This window comes from Herpailurus yagouaroundi, unplaced genomic scaffold, assembly GCF_014898765.1.
Source record: "Herpailurus yagouaroundi ecotype Mexico unplaced genomic scaffold, PumYag 162, whole genome shotgun sequence".
NCBI lineage: Eukaryota > Metazoa > Chordata > Mammalia > Carnivora > Felidae > Herpailurus > Herpailurus yagouaroundi.
In genome coordinates, this window is record NW_024412403.1 from 75537652 (window position 1) to 75559395 (window position 21744).

Below are 21744 nucleotides of genomic sequence, written 5' to 3' on the forward strand. Positions count from 1 at the left end.
CTCAGTCCAACTCTTGGTTTTGACTCAGGTCACAATCTCAGAGTTAGTGAGTTTGAGCCCTGCATTGGGCTCTGTGCTGACACTGCAGAGCCTGCTTGGGATTCTCTCTTTCCCTCTCTCTCTGCCCTTCCCTTGCTCTCGCTCTCTATCAAAATAAATAAATGAACTTAAAACACACACACACACACAAAAACTATTCTTTAAAGTGACTGGTAACTTTATAAAATGGTCAGAATGAAGCAAGGAAGGCTACAATTTTGCCACATTGATTCTTTTAAATGGATTTTCAGGGTACAAAATAGTTGATCTTTCCAATATTCAAATAGTTCACAGGGTTATAAAACCCAAGGGCTAGGAAGGGCTGTAGAGACTAAAGACAAGTAAAGAACAAAGAAAACTGGGATGGTTTCCTCATAGACACAGATTATCACAACTTAGCTCTTCCGACTACCCTGGCCTCCACTTGAGACAGACTCTCTGGCAGGAAAAGGCATGTTCCCAATAGCAACAGTAACACTAGATGTCACACTAACCAGTTCAGGGTAGTGACACTATTATGTAAAACACTGGCTGCCTTTAGGCTTCTTCATTTCATTAAAGAGAGAAATGAAGCTTATATTTTTAATGGGGTTTCTGTGATTTTCATGAATCTTCTTCCCCCCCAAACCACCTTTACAAACAGAAATATCAAGTGAACTTTGGTGCTGAAGAGGAGAATCTCCAAATCAAGAAGGCTCTCAAAATGTTTATTTCTAACATGAATTACTGATAGTAATTATGACAAGGAGGAAGGTATCATAACAACTTTATGGTTTTAAAAGGAAATTTTCATACACTGAAGTTGTATAAAACATTTATGAACACAGATACTTGAAAACAATGAATTCTTTTTGGACTGTGTCAAAGATGGTTGATATTTACTCTCTGGATACATTTTTGTGTACATCCATGTATACATCTGTCTTAACTTAGGGGAGAGAGACAAAACCAAGTAATAAAACATTACTGGAAAGCTTTCTAACTTCTTCCTCTCTCACTTATTGCTGGTATGCTGTTCTGAGGGATAGTGGTCTGAGCTGCACTTCCTTTTCTGGCTTGCTTTCTCAAATGTACTGTGCCTCCCTTAGAGGAAAACATGTAGTTTGGTCACAGGGCCTTTTCTGAAATGAATGCAGCTAGGGAGGGAATGTTTTACTTTAATACTCCTTCCAGTTCTGACTGTGTTGCAGGCTGCCTACAGGGAAAGGCTCACAGATAAAGTGACTAATTAAATATCTTAAAGAAATGATAATGTCTTAATTAGAGCACCTTCCCTTTCTCAACTTCTTCAATAAAAGCAAAAGACTTACTAATTATAATTCTTCAGCAGTAATTAGCAGTTTACTATGCTACTACGGGAAATCTGTATTTAATGATACAATACTTTATTTGGAACATGCTTACAATGCCAGACTACAGAATTAGATAAGAGTCCACACATTCAGAAGAGTAGTCCATTCTAAGGCTATCTGAGTTACTTTAAACAGGAGAAATGGTTTTAAACATAAGAGAATAAAATCAAGAACAATTATTATTAGTCAAGCCAAATAAAATGTTTTGCAAGTTAACATACACATCATTGTCCACTGAATATGAACAATGAGAAATAAAATAATGAAGGCTACAGTTTGATTATTTACATGCACAAAACTTATGAGCCACATGCATATTATGAAATATCTTAGCTTTGTTTACTTTTCCTCTGTTCAAAATGAGTTCTAGAGGATATTTTTAGTTCACCCAGAAGGCAATCAAGTATTCAAGAGGAACATTGTACATATGAAATTTAGAACTAATTTCAGAGATTCCTGCCTTTAAAATTATTTAATTACATTAAAATTATTATTCAGGAACAAGCAGGATATAGTCATGTACAATGACAAACTATAATAAGTTAAAAAGTATATATTTTGCATTTAGTCAGTATGAATGCAGTAAGAAGGCTCTTACTAACTTATTACCATTTATTTCTCCTGATGAAGAGCTTCAATAAAAGCATCAAGTTTTTCTTGAATTTCTCTAACTTTCTCTGTGGAGATAAAAAGATTATTAGATTAATTAAAAGTGAATTTATTTTCAAAGGCATCACAAATCTTTGAAGAGAATTATTCAATAAACTGTCTGGGATACTTAAACTATTTTGGAAAAGGGACAAAAATTACCTTAGCATCACGTATCACCTTAGATCCAAAAAATGTTCAAATGGATTGTTATAGTAGCTCTTAACAATTTTTTGGAAAAGGGAGGAATATGGGCTTTGTGACTGACCCCGCTGAGAATGTAATAAGAATTACGGAATGTTACAGAGAAAAATGTACATATATCATTGTATATAGAATTTTAAGGAGTTCTCAGATTCTCTGGAGTCCAACCAAAGACTCGGTTAGCAATATCTGCAACAGAGGAGAATATAAAATAATGAAACAATTGTTTAAAAAATGTTTATTTCTTGAGAGAGAGAGAGAAAGAGAGAGAGAGAGAGAGAGAGAGGGCACAAGTTGGAGGCAGGGCAGAGACAGAAGGAGACAGAAAATCCCAAGCAGGCTTCACACTGTGTGGAGCCTGACGTGGGGCTCGATTTCATGACCATGAGATCATGACCTGAATCGAAATCAAGAGTTGGATGCTTAACTGAGCCACCCAGGTGTCCCAATGAAACCATTTTTAAGAATTAAAAAAGAATACAGGAGTGTATTTAACAGGCCTTAGACTGGAAAAAGACTTTCTAGGATAAATGGAGAAAGCTACAAAGGAAAAGATTACTAGTATGATCACATTAAAATGTACACTTTATATGTCAAAATGTCCTAAATTTAAAAGACAAAAGAAATTGTAGAAAATATCTGCAACAAGTATTAAAAGGGCAATAACACTTGAAAAATACATACAAATGTACTTTCCTAGCTATAAATGTATAAAGTTTAAAAACACCACAGTCAGGGGCACCTGGGTGACTCAGATGGTTAAGCTTCTGACTGTGGTTCAGGTCATGATATCACCACCGCTCATTAAGTTCAAGCCCCGCGTCGGGCTCTGTGCTGACAGCTCGGAGCCTGGAGCCTGCTTCGGATTCTGTGTCTCCTTCTCTCTCTGCCCCTTCCCCGCTTGCGCTCTCTCTCTCAAAAATAAACAGACATTAAAAAATGTATTAAACAACAACAACAAAATCCTCAAAGTCACTGAAGACAGATTTACATTATTTTATTTGATTTTATGTTTTCATGTTTGCAGACTTCCAAATAAAATCTCTAACTTCTCTCTGAAATATAAAGATTTCTTTCACAAATACAAACTATTCACACATAGGACATGTCAATCTCCCAATATGCAAAAAATGGAAGTCATGATTTATTCTACTTCATTGCTTACTTAATCACGCAACTCCCATTTTAAAATATAGTTTGTGGTGGGGTACCTGGGTGGCTCAGTCGGTTGAGCGTCTGACTTCGGCTCAGGTCATGATCTCACAATTTTTGAGTTTGAGCCCCGCGTTAGGTTCTGTGCTGACAGCTCAGTGCCTGGAGCCTGTTTCAGATTCTGTGTCTCCCTCTCTGTCCCTCCCCTGCTTGTGCTCTCTCTCTCTCTCTCAAAAATAAATAAACATATATATATATATATATATATATATATATATATATATATATATATTTGTCCTTTTAACACAATTTTATATATTAGTGGGAATTACCAATTAAAGTGAAGTGACTGGTTCAAAGCTATTGATCTAGAGGCAAAACTGTAAAGCATTCTGTTTTATATCTATAGAAAAATCATATAAAGTACATTAATATTCACCATTTTATCTTTTATATTTAAAAATAATCTGCAATTGAAGACATAAAGTATTCCTTTCTATCAGTGGGACAGCAGTTTTGATGAGCAGCCAATAAAAGGAAGAATTGTCCTTTTTATGAATTCTCATGAGCATTGCAGGAACTCGACAAAGTCTATCCAGCTGCATATAAAGAACATAATGTCTTCATCTTCATTTCCCAGCAATTTAACACTACTACTTCTTGGTATTAATCTGAGACTAACACCAAATCTATATAGGAAAAAAAAAAGCCATACTGTTTTAATTCAACTATTTACTGAGCAAACATGATAACAGTTATCGCAGAGACAACAATAATTCCTTTTACGTAAAAGTAAACTAGAGAAACCCAACCTATAATCCCAACCTATCTCTTGGAAGTTTAATCTGTATTTTTTGGCAGTCTGTACTATTTTTTAAGTCAACAAACCGGTAAACATACTTCCTTTCTCAAAATAAGGCCACATTCTTATTTTTTTGTTTTTTAATATATTTTTTTAACGTTTATTTATTTTTGGGACAGAGAGAGACAGAGCATGAACGGGGGAGGGGCAGAGAGAGAGGGAGACACAGAATCGGAAACAGGCTCCAGGCTCTGAGCCATCAGCCCAGAGCCTGACACGGGGCTCGAACCCACGGACCTCAAGATCGTGACCTGGCTGAAGTCGGACACTTAACCGACTGCGCCACCCAGGCGCCCCTCACATTCTTATTTTTAAAACTAATTCATCTTGTTGCTTAGAAAGAGCTTCACCTATTTTCTTCATGAGTATTTAGAGAGCTCTACATAGTGCAGTTCATCAACTGAAGAATTTTTTTAAAAAGGGGACAGTAGGAGAAAAAGAGTTTTCTAAATTGTCTGACAGAATTTTGGAAATGAACAAGGTATTTAAAAAATCATCTGACCTGGGTGGCTCAGTCGGTTAAGCATCCGACTTCGGCTCAGGTCATGATCTCACAGTTGTGGGTTTGCGCCTGAGTCGGGTTCTGTGCTTACAGCTCAGGGCGTGGAGCCTGCTTCAGATTCTGTGTCTCCCTTTCTCTCTGCCTCTCCCCCACTTATGCTCACACTGTCTCTCTCCCTCTCTCTCTCTCTCTCTCTCTCTCTCTCTCTCTCTCTCTCTCTCAAAAATAAACAAGCATTAAAAAAAAATTAAAAAAAAAATCATCTGGCTTAAATAGCACAACATATGGAAATCTAAAACAGGTACTTAAAGCCATGGCAGTTCCTCTAACCATCTCACTGAGCTATACTACTTGGGAAAGGTGTACTGCATGAGAAGAATTCTGACTGTTTGTTCCACGACCTGAGTCCAAGCAGGGCCAGCTCTGTCCATCCTTCTGCCCTGTCCATGACCTCCATCCTCAGCTGCACAATCTGGGACTGGGTGGCTCAGTAGCATCACTCAGAAGAGAGAGTTCAGAGCAAGATCTACTTGTATTGACAGACCAAGAGCCACTCTGATGCAGGTGTCTAACTGCGGAGTCTGAATCAAATTCAAATTCTTATAAAATTAGAGATAAGCGATATGTTTTTTTCTAAATAAAAGTTAAAAGACTGTCTGATTAATAAGAAGACCACAGAATAAAATTGCCAAATTTTCCTTTTAAAAAGCTGTTTTTACAAAATATTTTCAACTAGAGTATCAGGGCACCGTGCCAACATACTCTGAAATGTCAAAAACGACACAAAGGGCATTTAAGTAAGTTACTAGGAGGTAACGGGGGGGAGAGGAGAAGAGAGGAGACAGTGGAGGTGAATGTGAAAAGAAAAAAGAAGGGGCACCTGGGTGGCTCACTCGGTTGAGCGTCTGACTCTAACTGTCGTTCATGACCTGATCTCAAGCTTGTGAGACAGAGCCCTGCGTCAGGCTCTGTGCTGGGTGGGAAGCTTGTTTAAGACTCTCTCTGTCCTTCTCCCTCTGCCCCTCCCCTGCTCCCATGCTCGCTCGCTCTGTCTCTCAAAGAAACAAAACAAAAAAACAAAAAACAAAAAAAAGAAAAGAAAAAAGAATAACTGTGATAAATGTACTCTTTTTACACTAAATTTAAAAATCCATTTCTTTGTTCCTTCATTTTATACAATGTACTTAATGCAGTGATATGGGGACACAGATGCTATCTTGCCTTTGAGAAGAATTCCTTGATCACTTCCTACCTACCTCATGCTGAGTCTATGAAGTATCTACTATGTTTGAGGTGATTTTAAATCCCACATTTCATTTGGTCCTCATACAGCCCTGAAGGTGTCCCTGCAGAAGACAAGGACCTGAAGCCTGCAGAGTTAGCTTTGTGCACGTTTCTCTGATTTGGAAACATACTAGATCCGCTACCAGATACAGACTCTAAATGGTAACAAAACAAATGCTATTATTTGAAGGGTATTTGTTGTGAGCTTTACCTTTTACCTGAGATAAGACATACTGTGGTAAAAATGAGGGAATGGAATAGTTACCAAGCACCTTCCTAAGTAGTTCTGTGCCTAGAAATAACTAAGAAAAGTATAATAAATATTATTACCTACATATATTTGAAAAAACCCTTGGAAAACAATACAAACTTATGAAACTGGACAAAAAAAGTTCAGCATCTTCAATATCTACAACAATGTCTGACTCACTACACATGCTTAACAAATACCTGATAAACGATAAATGAAATTCCCAAAAATATGGTACAGAAAACAAAGGCTGCAGGTTATCAAGAAAAAAAAAATCACTCAACAGACTTCCTGGGTGTTATACCAGTGACCAAGAGGGCAGAAGCCAGGAGCACAAGGTGTAGAGCCAGCCTGGGAACAGAAGGCAGGGTACATACACATTGACAATGAAGATCCAGGAAAGCTGGTGGGTCACTCGAGCCACACAAGCAACACGGGACAGAGAATACTCAGGTCTCACAATACAGTAAGTGGAAAGAGAAATTTCAATTTAATTATTTCACCTTATTCAGAAGACCAAAATATGCTGACTGCACACACACACACACACACACACACACACACACACACACACACAGCTTTAGAAAGTATATTGCTTTCATTCTTTGCAAAGGAGCTATATTACAGATAATAAACAGCATTATTTCCCATATTTGAATTCCTTCATTTCAAAAATCTGATAAAAGTCTTCAGCACTTCCTATATACTAACTATGCCTTCCAGCTGCACACAGAAAACAAGACTTATTCATAAAAATCAAAGTTGAATGTCAGCAACTAAAACTTTCTACTTTTTGATCCTTCCAAACACTAATGTCCCAGTGTTAAAGTGTTTTCAAGTCCCAAAATCTTACTGTACTTAACTATTTTGCCATTAGAAACTACTTGTCCACAGAAATGTGCATACAGATTAGCAAAGGGTAATTATAAAGCAAACTCCTTTTTCTATTAAACATTTGCCTTAAATATTTATAGTTGGAGAACTCTTATAAAATTTCAGATTAACCTGATAAATTAAACCAACTCAGGAAGGGATGAACAAACCCCTATTTCTGTTTGAACTGCTATTTCTGCTCTGAAATAGGCAATTCTACATGTAGTGAATACTGAGTCTACTTGCCATTTATCCAATGTTTACTTAAAAGATGAACTATTTCAGACATCAATTCATTGTGCTTCTTGATTGAGTCATGAATATTCCCATAATCCCCACCTCATAAACCGCCCCTCTCAGTGAATGAAGGTCCTTCTCTTTTTTCTTCAGATGACTTGGCACCCATTCATGTTTTGGGTCTCTTTATCTCCACATGAAATGATAGTGCTACTCTCAATTTCTTTTTGAATCTTCTGATACTTGCTCTAAAAGTCTCAAATATAGACTAATCTGTAATTAGGTTTTGAATACACTGTGAATACCAAAAGGCCAAACCTGGGAGAAGGTTCACTTCAGTGGTTAATAACAGTTTAGAATAGGAACAAAGAATCACACACAAAACACTACCACATGCACTGAAATAAATCTTTTACAACTTTTGATGTTTTTAAAGAAAGCATGAAAAACAAACTGCAAACTAACGCAGTGTACCTTAAGCAAACCACACATCCACAGATCACAATGTACCTTAACAGAACTGCTGTATACACATTTAGAGTGAAACTTGAGGACACCTTGGAGGTGAGGTTTTGCTGTAAAAAAGCTATTCACTAAAGGACTGAAGATTTTAAAAAGTTCTTAACATGTAATATATGTTGCTCATCAAAAGGCTTGCCTTTTATTAGACAATCCTACTGTAAGTGCTCTTTAGAAGTTCCGTATTTAAAGGGATTATCTAGAGTACAAGGAAACAAGGGAAGAAAACAAACAGAAAGGGTGAACCAGAGACAAGCTTTAAGATTCTCAAAGATACGTTAAATCTTAAGATTTAAGATAGTCAAAATCTTAGATTTAGCACAAGAAAAAATGTGCACCTTTTATAGTCGAGAGGAAGAAGCAAAGCGACAATCCAAGGTGTGTAGCCAAATCTAACACTTTTTTTTTTTTTTTTTTTTTTTTTTAGCATTTATTTATTGTTGAGAGACAGAGAGAGACACAGCATGAGCACGGGAAGGGCTGAGAAAGGGGGAGACACAGAATCCGAAGCAGGCTCCAGGCTCTGAGCTGTTAGCACAGAGCCCGACGCGGGGTTCAAACTCACGAACCGCGAGATCACAACCTGAGCCAAAGTCTGATGCTTAACCCACTGAGCCACCCAGGAGCCCCTAACACTTCTCTTCTGAATCTTGGTCCTGTAGTTTTTTTCCCCCTACAAAGAGCCTTTTTTCTTTTTTTTTCTTGAGCTATGATTATTTTTAAATCGACTCATTAACAAGGATGAACAGAATTACTTCTGCTCGTTACAGAAAAAGGAGACTCCTAATGTTCCGGAAAGCTGTCTGAGACTGGTATGGTAATTTCAAAGCTGGGTGGGGTCACTGACTTCTAGGGGTGTGCTGAAGGTGGTAGCAGAGTCCTCTGGGTTATTGTGTTTCAAAAGTTCAAATGGAACTCTTGCCAGAATTACATCTACTCTGCAACAATTATTATTTAGGTTGATCAGGAGATAGGATTGTAACTCTGTTCCTAATGAAAACGAATGTAAGTATATTACTATAGGCAGATCTTCTAAAACACAGACTTCACAGGAGTACACAATAACAAAAGGAGTGTTTGATGACAACAAATGTTAGAAATCCCTTATCTAACACCCTAATAATCAATGGGGTAGTAATTTTATATGGATTTTATAAAGATGAGAACATAACGAGTTAAAAGCTATATGATAATGTGGTCAGGAGAACCAGGCTTCTAGACCCATCTGTGCCTTTAACTTCATGACCACAGTCATGTCACAGCCCTGGTCTCTTTATCTATAAAATGAGGGAATCTGTCCAGAATTCAAAGCCCAAAATGCTTTACATTAGGACTGAAATGTACTATACTAACCGATCATATGTTTTAACTACATCATTTTAAACTTAATTGTCTTGTTTACTCCTTAGTATTTTTTTATTTATTTGATGTTAAGCTCCTAGGAAAAATTCAATCGCAAATGACAATATTATTCTCACACGACTACATAATTCATTTTAGAAAGATCAGGATTATACTGTTTTTTTTCCCCCCCAGGAATCAATGTGGTACTGCTTGCATGAATTATCTACATACAAAAAAGTCCATCATTTAAAATCACTGAGTCTAGCACAGAACTCACTAAGCAATAGATGTCCATGAACTCATTGTTCACTCACTCACACTGTTGAGTAATCTACTCACCCGATACATAATTCAAACACTAAAGATGACATTTTTAAAAAATTTATTTTAAAAAATTTGCTATAATCAGACCCACCCTCACCCCCCCCACCAAATAATATGATTTAGAAAGAGCTGCCTTAAGAAAGTCTGTGAGATAAATTATAGCTTAAGTCTGATGAATATATAAATAGCTCAAAGTGACTGTGGATAAATTCAGCTTTCTCTCTACCTCTCTCTTTTTAACTCCTAACTGCAAGCATTTCTACCAGGCTCTTTTGGCTGATATAATCAAAACCTCTTAAAATACTTTGATATATTAATATCTTCCCCAAAGACTTCAGTATGAACGAACATAGAGCAGCTTACATTTAGGCCTCGACCCTGACTAAGCCTTTCACTTTTATAAGTAGATGGCAATCGTAATTTCATCTCACATCTCAGCTAACTATTAATGCTTATGGATCTGCCCTTAATTGAGCAGCTCCATTCCAGGTGTGTGTCAGTGTCAGTGAGCGTGAAACCTTGAACTCTCTGCTACCTGATATTAAAAGGCTCAGAGCTGCAAGAGGAAGTAATATTTATGGAAGACTGTATGGGGGACACTAGATATTAGATACTATGCTAGATACTATGTAAGTCCATCTTTAGATAAGCCAAATAGCTATGTATCTGGACTGTGTCATTTTAATTTCTCCTAGAACTGCTTACGTGATTAGCCTACAATGAGGAACATTATAGTAAAAAGCTCCATGAAGTTAATGATCATATGTAGTCATCTGGTTTACTGTATCATATAATTCAGTGTTCCTTCCGTGAGCAGAGATGAATTTTTTCTCAGGTGTGTGTACCAGGAACACCTATGCTTCAACGAAGCAACTGCTTTGTCTGACAGCCACCATAAATCCCATAATCAACTCTGCTTTCCATTTTGCTTCAGCTGTCTAGGAAGCTCAGGGCTACATTTGCAGGTTACCTGCAAAATGGAAGAACCCTTGAACCAAGTATTTTGAGGGGGGGGGTACCAATCTTATCCCATGTTTCACATTATTTCAAATTGCCTTAACCTTCTCTTTCCTTCATTCAACTTTCCAATTCAGCATTTTTACATTTTGCACAGGATAGATCTCTGCAAGCTGCCTCAAATCCTTTTTGGAATAGGCGGGGAATTAATAAATAAGCTAACACACTAGTTCACAGAAGATGTACCACTAGAGAGCTGATTCATAAATATACCATAATACTTGAAAAGTGGTCTTTTTATGTTAGTAATGCTTTTAAGATCAGGAATTTAAAATATTTGAGGGGGGGGGACAATATTTGTCCCATTAACCTTCTATAGGTGATTTCTGCATAGGAGAAAAAAATTTTTATTTCTGCTTAATGCTTAGAAAATCCAATGATATAAATATGTATACTTAAAGCATTTCTTTTCCACAATGGAAGAAAAATAATAAATTTTTATGGGATTCATGATTGTCTTTTTAATGTAAAAGTTAGATTCTACCATAAGATTAATAATCATCTCCCATGAATTTTTATTCTGTATCCAGTATATAAAATGTGCCTTATTAATTATATCTATTAACTCAAATTATGGTAAAAAAAATCTTTATAAGTTATTTTATATGCTAACTCATTGATACATTGCTTTATTTTTCCCCCCCAAAAAGTTTAAATAAATACACTATTTCAAAATGAATGCATTCCTTTTGTCTCCATAGAAAAATCTAAACATAAAAAAAAATTTAAATATGATTCAGGTAATTAGTTGAGATGATTAAAAAAGCCTAGCCTAATGACCAGTAAAATTTTTGGTCCCAATCAATTAAGAAGGGTTTAAAATAATCCATCATTTTTTTTCTTTTCTATTTTCTTCTTATACTTAAAAGTGTATCTTACTCTGAATTTTGTTAGGTGGAAAGTAGAAACATTTTTAAAAAAGGAAAACCACCCAGGCAGCCCTTAAAGAGACAGGACATCATTTATCACCTGCAAAGACAGATTTATAAGAAGAGGGCCCCTTCTGTTCCTTTAAGACTGCAAAACAGATGGGAAGTGAATGGACAGTCAATGGGACAAGAAAACACATGGGAGGTGCTGCTGTATGTATGTTCCCAGCGTAAGAAAGAGGTCAAGATTGTAACTGCATGACTGGGTCCTGGAAAGGGTCTTTCTTCAAGCTGTTACAAAGACAAACGCTGTTCCTCATCCTGCTGTCAAACTGTTATAAATATTGGTTTGTCAAAAGACCTTCAGTGCTGAAGCTTTAAAAGGAGGCGTAACAGATGAATGAATCATGAGAATGATTCTTAAACAGTCAGCTCATTAATGTAATTTTTAAAGTAAAAGAAAGGAATATGAGAACAGAGACTGTAATTCTGATTTATGAACCAAACCAAAAGTATATGAGAAAATATGGAACTAAAAATTGCGGGTTTTAATAAAGTTATGAATTAAGCGAGATGAAAAACAAAAATGAAATACAATTGTATCTGTTAACTATAATGCTGCATCAGGACAACAGATTATTATTAAACCCGTCACAAGGAGAGCTAGCGGGCATTCATGTTTTGTCAGGGTGATTCCCTAAGTTTTCAGTTACTTCTACTACAACCCTGCAGAAAAGTATCACTGCTGATGCTGGGTCCAGAAGTCAGAATAAGGCTCAGAGAAATGAAAAGAACTCCAGAATTAGTTTTACATATTCATTAATTTAGAAAATCACCTTTAAATTTTGTCACAATTTCTTATTTTCTACAGAAAGGGAAAATCACAACATTGAAAAAGCAGTAAGAGTACACAGATTTATAAACCTGTATATATTTATCGGAAGAATGAAACCATTACATATGTCTTTAGGAGAAAAATTCAATGTTCTAGATTCTTAATGATTAGTTTAGGAGAACAGGTTTAAAAACTAGCACAGTGAAAATAATATTAAAAAAGGAAGCCAAATTATATTACCTCAGTTTTATCTGTAGTCACCCACAAACACAAACCCAAAGACTAAACACGAACAGAAGCCCAAAACAAATCTAAAAAGATACTATCTCTAACACATGTTGTTAGCTCCGGCTTTGCTATAAATATTTATGTGACTGGCTAAATCACTTCCCTTAATGAACATTAATTTCCCCATCTGAACAACGTGGGATAATACCTTATAAGCCTCATATGCCTTTACAAGGCAAACATGGACAGACATAACACGTTCTGTAAAGTGCAAAGCTCTATACAAATGTTAAGACAGTTGTATGGCTCCAAGCAGGATTTGGATACCAAAGTACCAAATGCTGCAATTACATAAGAGGCTCACCTGGCTGACTGCTTTCTCTTAACTGTCAGCAATCTTGGAAAAACCAAATTCGGTAGAAATGAGAAAAGATTACAGTTAAGAAAGTGAACGGTTGAGAGTGGAGGTAGCAGGCAAACATTTGAAGGTTTTTCTGGATAAGTGAATCAAGATCAAAAGTAGGTAGACTGCAGGGCGTCTAGGTGGCTCAGTCAGTTAAGAATCAGACTCTTGATTTCAGCTCAAGTCATGATCTCACAGTTCATGAGTTTGAGCCCTGCACTGGGCTCTTGGGCTGACAGTGTGGAGCCTGCCTGAGATTCTCTCTCTCTTTCTCTCTCTGCCCCTCCCCTGGTCGTGCTCGCTCTCAAAAATAAACATTAAAAAAAAAAAAAAAAAGGTAGGTAGACTGTATGGAAGAATCAATCCAATAGTTTTAAGGTGGGGATGACTGGAGCGTCTTTTGAAGGAAGGACAGACACAACGAAGACATAAGCACACATGGGAAGTGCCAGAGTCCTGGATATAGGTGGGGATTAACTTTCGAAGAAGAGTGATTTTCTGAATATGTTCTGCCATAGTACAGCCTTTGGAATCCACGGCCTACTTAAAGTAACTAGTACCACAGGTTTTATTTTTACTAATGCTGCTTATACTTCTCAGTGAACCTTTCTGAAATAAGTTAATATGAAGAAAAAAAGGAGAAATTGAGCTTGCTCTGATAAATGAGAGACCAGAAGCAGGAGTGATGGCAATAAGGGGAAGATTGGCGGTGTTAAGTAGAAGCCTACCTGAGATCTCATGAAAAATGTGTTCCAGAAACGTGCAGAAACTATGTCACTAAGACTACGTTAAAGATTTTGTTAGAGGGGTGCCTGGGTGGCTCAGCTGGTTAAGCTTCTGACTTCAGCTCAGGTCATGATCTCATGGTTGGTGAGTGTGGGCCCATATCAGGCTCAAACACAGAGCCTGCTTGGGATTCTCTTTAGGTCCCTCTCTCTCTGCCCCTCCACTGTGCGTGCTCTCTCAAATTAAATACATAAACTTTAACAATTTGTTAGAATACAATGTTACAGTGGTCATCTCTCGACAGTGGCAATGATTTTAAAATTTTTGCCATCTGTATTTTCTAATTTTCCACAATGCATATATATATGTACCAGCTCTGTCACAGTTAAGAAGGACTGAAACAGACACCTGAAATCCTGGTAGTACTTGGTAAAGACAGGCAGTCTGTACCTATGACTCAGAGAATGAAGTGTTGCCTCAAGGAGACTAAACAGGCAAGGTTTTTAAAAAAGACTTGAATTCCTTCAGCCAAGAAACAGATCTAACTGAAGTGAATAAAACCCAGCAAACTCCTTTCTACAATGCAAAATACTAGGAAAAGTACTTTGCACAAACTTGAGTTGCACAAACTTGAAAACTTCACCAGTTCAACGAAGATTTCAATTCATTTACACATGACAGATCCACAGTGGGCATGTACTGGAAATCCAAAGAATTCACAGTGAATCTCAAATGCTAAGGGATGACCCCATGAGGAGCAATTACTATCTAGTCCCATGAAGTATTTCTTGGCATCGCAATCACCGAGAGATTATTTGGGAAAGTATTTGGTCACTTAGCTTTGTCGTTTCTATGAATATGATAAAATTAAGAATATGAAATTTCTAAGGCAATTTTGAATTATGCTTATTCCTATGCTTATTCTAAGCAACAGTTTAGGAATGTATAAAATAGCAGAAACTTAAAATTCCTTTTGCCTTTAGCTCCCCTCTCCCAACTACCCTGAGACCCCTACTTCATAAAGTAGCACACTTCATTCAGTTTAGCGCACACCAATTCGCCCAGTTTTTTTAAAAAAATTTATTCAAATCTTGCTTAATTTTATTTTTTTAACATACTGTTCACAGGTCATTAGATTGTTTTGTGATTAGATTTAGTTTTCAATGACTAGATTTCATTTATTTCCATCTTAGAAATGGAGATAATACATAAAACATAATTCAAAAACAAAACACACCAAAATTTAATCCCGACTTTAAAGATGTTACTTCATTCTAGACTCTCAGTAAGGAAGTGGTAAGAAATACTAGCTAGGAAAAAAAGCCTAATTTCTAGATGAAAATGTGTACATTGCTTTTTTATACATTAGAATATACACATAAACATATATCACAACATGTAAATAAAACTTACTTCAAAATGATCAACTCAATTCAATCGATACATTACTGAAGAGACCTTTCTTATCTTTGTTCTTATTTCTAATCAGTTAAAATGTGAGTTTAAGGCAAAAAGAATATACTTGCTAATAAAGCACTGAATACCAGTAGCCTACATAAGATTACAGAGAAGTAAATGTCATTTTAATCTTGTACCAAGTGATCAATATCCTTCAATGCTCTCTTTAAAAGATAGAGTTAGGCCATGAAAAATGTGCTTGATTCTAAATGCCCCATTTTGAGTCTGGATTTTCTCATCAATAACCGGGAAAGCGCACCACTCAGGCTCATCATGTGGAATTCTGTGTGTAAATAACTACTTCTCTAACACAGAGGACTCTCCCTGAGGATTACTTTATTCTTTGTGCCGTGTCGTCTCTCTCCTTCTCTGGCTACAACACAAAGCAGGGTCTACTTGACCTACGCAGACTCAAGGTAAAAATAATCTTTCACCACCTTCCTTAGTTTGTCAATTTCACCTTACTATGAAAAATATTATTTCACAAGTTCGCAAAATTCAAAATGTAATTGCTTTTACCCTGCACAGATGCCTTAAAGACCTCAAACGCTGATAACATAAAACAGAAAGTTACCTTATTCTGTATGCAAATGAGAGCTGTTTCAACCTTTCCATTTTTTAAATATACTCATTTCCACTAAAAACCATTCCAAAAAGTACACGAATATTAAAGAGAACGAAAATATTCGTTTAAGTTAGAACTTAAAAATGCCTAACAAACAGGGGCGCCTGGGTGGCGCAGTCGGTTAAGCGTCCGACTTCAGCCAGGTCACGATCTTGCGGTCCGTGAGTTCGAGCCCCGCGTCAGGCTCTGGGCTGATGGCTCAGAGCCTGGAGCCTGTTTCCGATTCTCTGTCTCCCTCTCTCTCTGACCCTCCCCCGTTCATGCTCTGTCTCTCCCTGTCCCAAAAAAATAAATAAACGTTGAAAAAAAAAATGCCTAACAAACAAACAATTATGAAAGTGTCTTAGTGAACTGCATGGACTGGCAATTAGGAAATCACTGGTGACTTAGAAAGAAGTGCTTTCACTAGGGGTGAAAGCCTTATCACAAGATGTCAGCAAGGGAGTGGGTGGATGCAGGGGTGGGTACAGGGGCGAATGCAGCAGAGGATGCAAGCTGCTCTACAAGAGAAATGAGAGGGTAGCTTTCTGGGTGACAGAGTGGAAGAAAGGTTCCTTATCATGAGAAGACTTAGCTTCCTTCTCCCTCTTTTTTAAGTCAGGAAGAGGGGGCTACTGAAGAAACCGTATGGAAAGGTCATGATTAAACAGTCACTGAACACCTACAATATATACAATACAAGGTATGGTGAGTTTATGAAAGAATCAAATCACTTGAGCAGAACTGATCGGTCAAAAGAGACTCAAAATTTTTTTTCTTAAAGTGGTTATTTTGGTTGATTTACACTTGCCTACCGTGGGAAGTCTGCCTTCTGCTCAATTAAACAACACTGGCAGTACCTCGGTAAGGTTTTTAATCTCTGGAGGAAGGTAAATAAGTAGGGAGGAGGAAAATACTGGTCGAGCAAATGATAATGGTCTGAAAGAAGGCACAGTGAGAGACATAAGAAAGAGACAAAGCGAAAAGACTGCTTAGAAATGTGCTAGATGCAAGGAGAGACGAGACAAAGAGTATTGAGGTCTTGGCAATTATTGGCCAAAGAAATGCAGTTGCAGTGATCAGATGTAAGTGAAACTACGGGGTCCTTAATACTTCATGTTTTCCCTCCCAGGCACTTTATCCTGTTTTCTGTGACTGAGCCTTTAAAAATAAAAACCAAACCCTCTTTGGGCCTATGGACTCAGAATTCTACAATTCAATGCCACTCGTTTCTCTTCAGTGCCCTTTAGATTCATTTTCTTTGGTTGTATCGACAGACAGAAAATGATTATGCTACTACAGATACAGTTCAAATAACCGAACAAATTTTCAAGAGTCATACAGTTTCTAAGACTCCACTAAAAGATATATGTCAATTTTATCCCAATTAATAAAACGACCAGTTTTACTGCTGTGAACAGGAAGAACCCTCTAGAGTACAGATCTGGGGGCAGGAGGGTGGATGGTGGTGGAGCAGAGAAAAATCCCCTATGGAGACGTGTTAAAATTTGCATGCCAGAGCCCTAACTCTGGAAAAATAGTTTTAGATGGGAGTTCCCTTTTTCATAATTTTAAGTTCCGGATTCTGAGTATAACAATCATGTTCTAGGATAATTTTCAGCCTCACACTACTTCGTGGCCACTACTGTGATCCATAATGGCCTTCAAGGATATGGCAGGTGTGGAAGAAGTCCAGGAATGTGGAGTAACCAACGGAAATTTAATTGGAGAGTATCTTGACATTCCTCCTTTCTAAATAGAGAACAACAAAATCATTGAGGGTTCCATCTAGATATGTTCTGACTATTTCTTATTCAAGTTTTATCACGGCATAAAGATATTTCTTAACTACCCTATAAATCAGAATTCTGTTTTAGAGCTAATAAAAAAAATCTTAAACATTTTAATTGTAGTTGGGACACATGTTACATTAGTTTCAGGTGTACAACATAGTGACTTGACATATCTATATGTTACACCACGCTCACCATCCGTCACCACATAACGCTATTACAGTACCACTGACTCCATTCCCCATGCCATACCAATAAAGGACCTTTTTGGATTTAAGCAGCTATGGTGCATTTCTCTTCCGGTTTTAGCTTTTAAAATGGCAGCACTGGTTCATTCTGCTCTCACGCCCTTTTTATCACCACAATTTCAAAAATACACTAGTGTATTAATAAGGAACAAAGTTTTCCTTATAAAAATGATGTGTTAGTGAGTATCTGGTAGCTTGGGGAAAAAGAAAATGTCCATCTAAGGTTTTAGAGTCAAAACTGAATCTTATGCACACTAAGAGACAAAGCTTGCAACTCTGCTCCTTTCTAATTATCAAGAGAAAGCACAGGATGGATTATAAGAGGAGACTGGGAGAGGGAAGAGACACAAAGACAAGCCCCACCAGCATTGTACACTCGCAAGAGAAACAAACTTTAAGTTTTAAGAAACAATTGCTGGCTGTCTGGGAGATGCCCAGGCATCAAACAATAAAGAACAGTCGAAAGAGGCGAGAGGCCAGCCCGCTGCTGACTCCTGCTCCCTAATCCCCCGGCTCCAGTGAAAGGCCAGCTGTTGCCACCTCGTGTAGGGAGTCAGCAGGGCAAATCAACTGCAGGAGAAAAAAAAAGCTGCGGATATTGGAAAATTCTAATTTACCAGGCTCTCTAATGTTTTTAACATTAAGGGCATCAAACTATATCATTAAAATGAGCCTGTGCAATGGCAGCCCAAGTAAAGGAGTTTATCACTGTTTATCACTTTCATTAGTAAATGAGATGTAATGAAGTTACTCAAGATTGTACTGAAGCACATCTTCAACTCATATAAAGTACAAAAAGTAGGAAGCAATACACCGAAATTTATTATTACACATTTCAATGCTCCCAGACCAGCTCAAAAACCCTCAACTTAGAGAACAGCCATTCTGCTCAAATATAGATTCTCTACCTATTACAAGAGGATCTTAAGACTCTAAGCATGAACACATCACACTGAAAAGCTGTGTCTGAATTTTGGGCAACTTACAAACTACTTAATTAACAACGGTGGAATCTGACAGAATACACTTCGAGACATGCTCACAAGACATATAAAGAAAATTAACCCCTTCAATGTGGTCAGTAGCTTGGTTTACTTTAGTAAACACTTTAGTGTCCCCTTACCCAGATGTTCCAATTCTATCAAAGTTTTCATGTCCTTTCAAAGTTTAAATATTAAATCACTACTATCTATGTCTTTCTGACCCACTCTGCAAAGGATACTGCTAACTATAACCTTCCAAATGTAAAGGACTATATTTTATGTAATTATATTTTTCTATGGCTTGAGTTTTTTTTCTCAAATTAGTTCAGCACAGTAGTTAAAAGACCTGGACTCAAATCTTTGCTTTCCCACTTACTACACATGTGTCCCTAGGCTTCCATATCCTTATCTATAAAATAAGACAAATGACTATACCTATGAGAATGCATATAAGGCACACAGCCTAATCCCAGCACAGCGAAAGTATTCAAATATTAGCTCACATTCATAAACAGTTTCTGATATAAACAGGTTCTGATATAAAAATGAAAAGAAATGTTTGTAAAGTCAGAAGGGAAAGACCGTAGATCTTAGAGCGATCGAAATGATCTGTAATGCCCCTTTAATTCTTGGGTATCAAGGGTTCTTTGATTATGTGCACAGAGAATGAAAAGTAATTCAGGCTTTAGTGAACAAGAATTTAAAAAGAAAACTAAGCTCTAAATCCCACGCAATTGATAGGAAGGTCCAAAACTCACACTACCCTAGTTAACAGTTGGTACAACATTCATATAACAAACGATGAAAGAATTTCCATGCTGTTTTGGTGAAATGCAGTTTAGCAACATTACAGCAATTGTTACCGGTGCCCAGATACTCCATTTCCAGGGTGGGATGAACAAATTCCAAAATGTCTGTGAGACGCTAGCACTATCACTTGTTTTATATGGTGACAATCATAAAAGATTTCACAAATCATAAAACAGCTCATTATAGAAAGAAAAACTTGGAACTGAGCTATATACTATTCTAATCCTCCCCTCTTCAAAGAAGGCATTTTAAAACTGCAGTCTGTTTCAATAAGTAGATTGAACATATTATTAACCCAAATAGATTTTATCTAAGTTGACACTGTATTTAAATATCTATAAAAAATCCTTTGAAATAAAATCTGCTATATAAAATCACAAGAATTTCATCAAGGTTGTAGTGGGCATATTTCAACACTAAACAGTTCTAAGTGTAATCTGATGCTGTAAATAAGGAATTTAGGTGGAAAGATGAGTCATGTCTTTTATCAAACTGTCCAGGAAGTAACTCAGCCTTTTGACATATTCAGAGATCCCATTTAAAAAATTCTAATTTTCTCTAAATTATTTTCATATGACCATGATATATTTATATCAACAAATCCAGTTATAAAAACAACTTTTTACCCTTTTTATGTAAAAATCATCTCAGACTCAGAGAAAAGCTGTAAGAATACTACATAGAACATATTTTTTCTGAATAATTTACTGTCATTACATCCCATATACCCTAAATACTGTATTATTGTGTATTAGCTACAAATAAAGATATTTTCCTAAATAATCCCAATTTAACAATCAAGATTTAAAAATTAACGCTGATGTATTGCTACCATGTAACCTTCAGATCTCATTCAAGTTTTGCCAACCGTCCCATTAATGTCCTTTAGAGCAACAAGGTCAGGTTCAGGATCACACATTGCATTTTGTTTCCATGCTCTTTTGACCTGGAATAGTTCCTCACGATTTCCTTGTTTCTCATGATCTTGATACATTTGAAGATTACAGACCAATTATTATATAGACTGTGCCTCAATCTGGGTTTGTCTGATATACCTTTATGATTAGATTTAAGTTGTACATCCTTGGCACAAATATCCAAGGAGTGATATGGGTTTTTCCCACTGCATTCTGGAAGGCTGCACACAGTTCTGATTTGGCGGTAACTGATAATAACAACTCTGACGGCTTGATTAAGCTGGTTGTTGCCAGCCTTCTCCACTGTACAGTTACTTTTTCCTCTTTTAATTATTCTGTGTGGAGATACTTTGTGTGCTTATATGAACACCGCATTCCTTATCACTGGTTTTACTCACTGATATAATTAATTTTATTCATTTGCTTACACAATCATCAATTTATAGAATCCTGTTTTATTAAATGGGTCACAGTCTGTACCTGTGATTATTTATTTTGATGCCCAAATTGTCCTAGTTGTAGCCAGCGGGAGCCTTTTCAAGCTGGCTTCTCTGCCTTGCTGCCATGTTCCCATCTCCCTTCATGTACTTTCTTACTTTCTCATCTTAGGAAGCTCCAGGTTCATCCTAACGTTTTCTTGCTCCAGCTGTGGATTCCACTACATCTCCAAAGAGCCCTGGTCCCTACGTACGACTTCTTTTCTACAGACAAGAAGGGGTGGGCTCTTCTTTCACTTCTTTGGTCTTCCTAACTCAGGACAATCAGTTGATGAATTTCCAAAGGAAAGTGGTGAAATGATTTAAAACTGAGCACATTTATTTAATAACACTGGCAAAAAATACGATGCATCAAACTTTCCCGAGTCTCCACAATACTCTGCCCCTGTACTGATTTGAAACTGTAGTAAAAACTCTTTTGGCTGCTTCCCTTTCTCTGAATTCCATTAACTATATATTCCACTTGAATATGCTGTACTAAAAACTTTGATCCAAGTAATACAGTAGTTACTGTCCAAACTTTGAAAGTTTTCTGGCTGAAAGGATCCCTGACCATATTCCCAAGTGTTACATTAAAGATAAACAGTATGGGAAAGGTACTCCCAAGATTCTTCTCCAACTAATAGACAAAGTCATGGCTCATCTCCTTCAGTGTGAATGATGAAGCCGAGTCACTGGTGAAACACTTGCTTCCAAGGCCATTGTTTGGTACATTAACATGACCATAATTTTATATGTACAAAAGTAGTAAATCACTTCAAGGGAG

General features: G+C 36.9%; 1 protein-coding gene across 7 annotated transcripts in view; it reads right to left on the bottom strand.

Moving 5' to 3' along the window:
• Positions 1-21744, bottom strand: part of OPA1 (OPA1 mitochondrial dynamin like GTPase) — an 87024-nt gene that overhangs the window by 832 nt on the left and 64448 nt on the right. For 5 of the 7 annotated variants that reach the window (XM_040484953.1, XM_040484955.1, XM_040484957.1 and 2 more), the window contains one exon: positions 2001-2068. In XM_040484953.1, the coding sequence (XP_040340887.1) occupies positions 2004-2068 (65 nt within the window). In that variant the 3' untranslated portion in view covers positions 2001-2003. Of the gene's footprint in view, positions 1-870; positions 968-2000; positions 2069-5845; positions 6106-21744 lie in introns of those variants that run through there. The other 2 variants (XR_005793358.1, XM_040484954.1) reach the window with 2 other exon arrangements.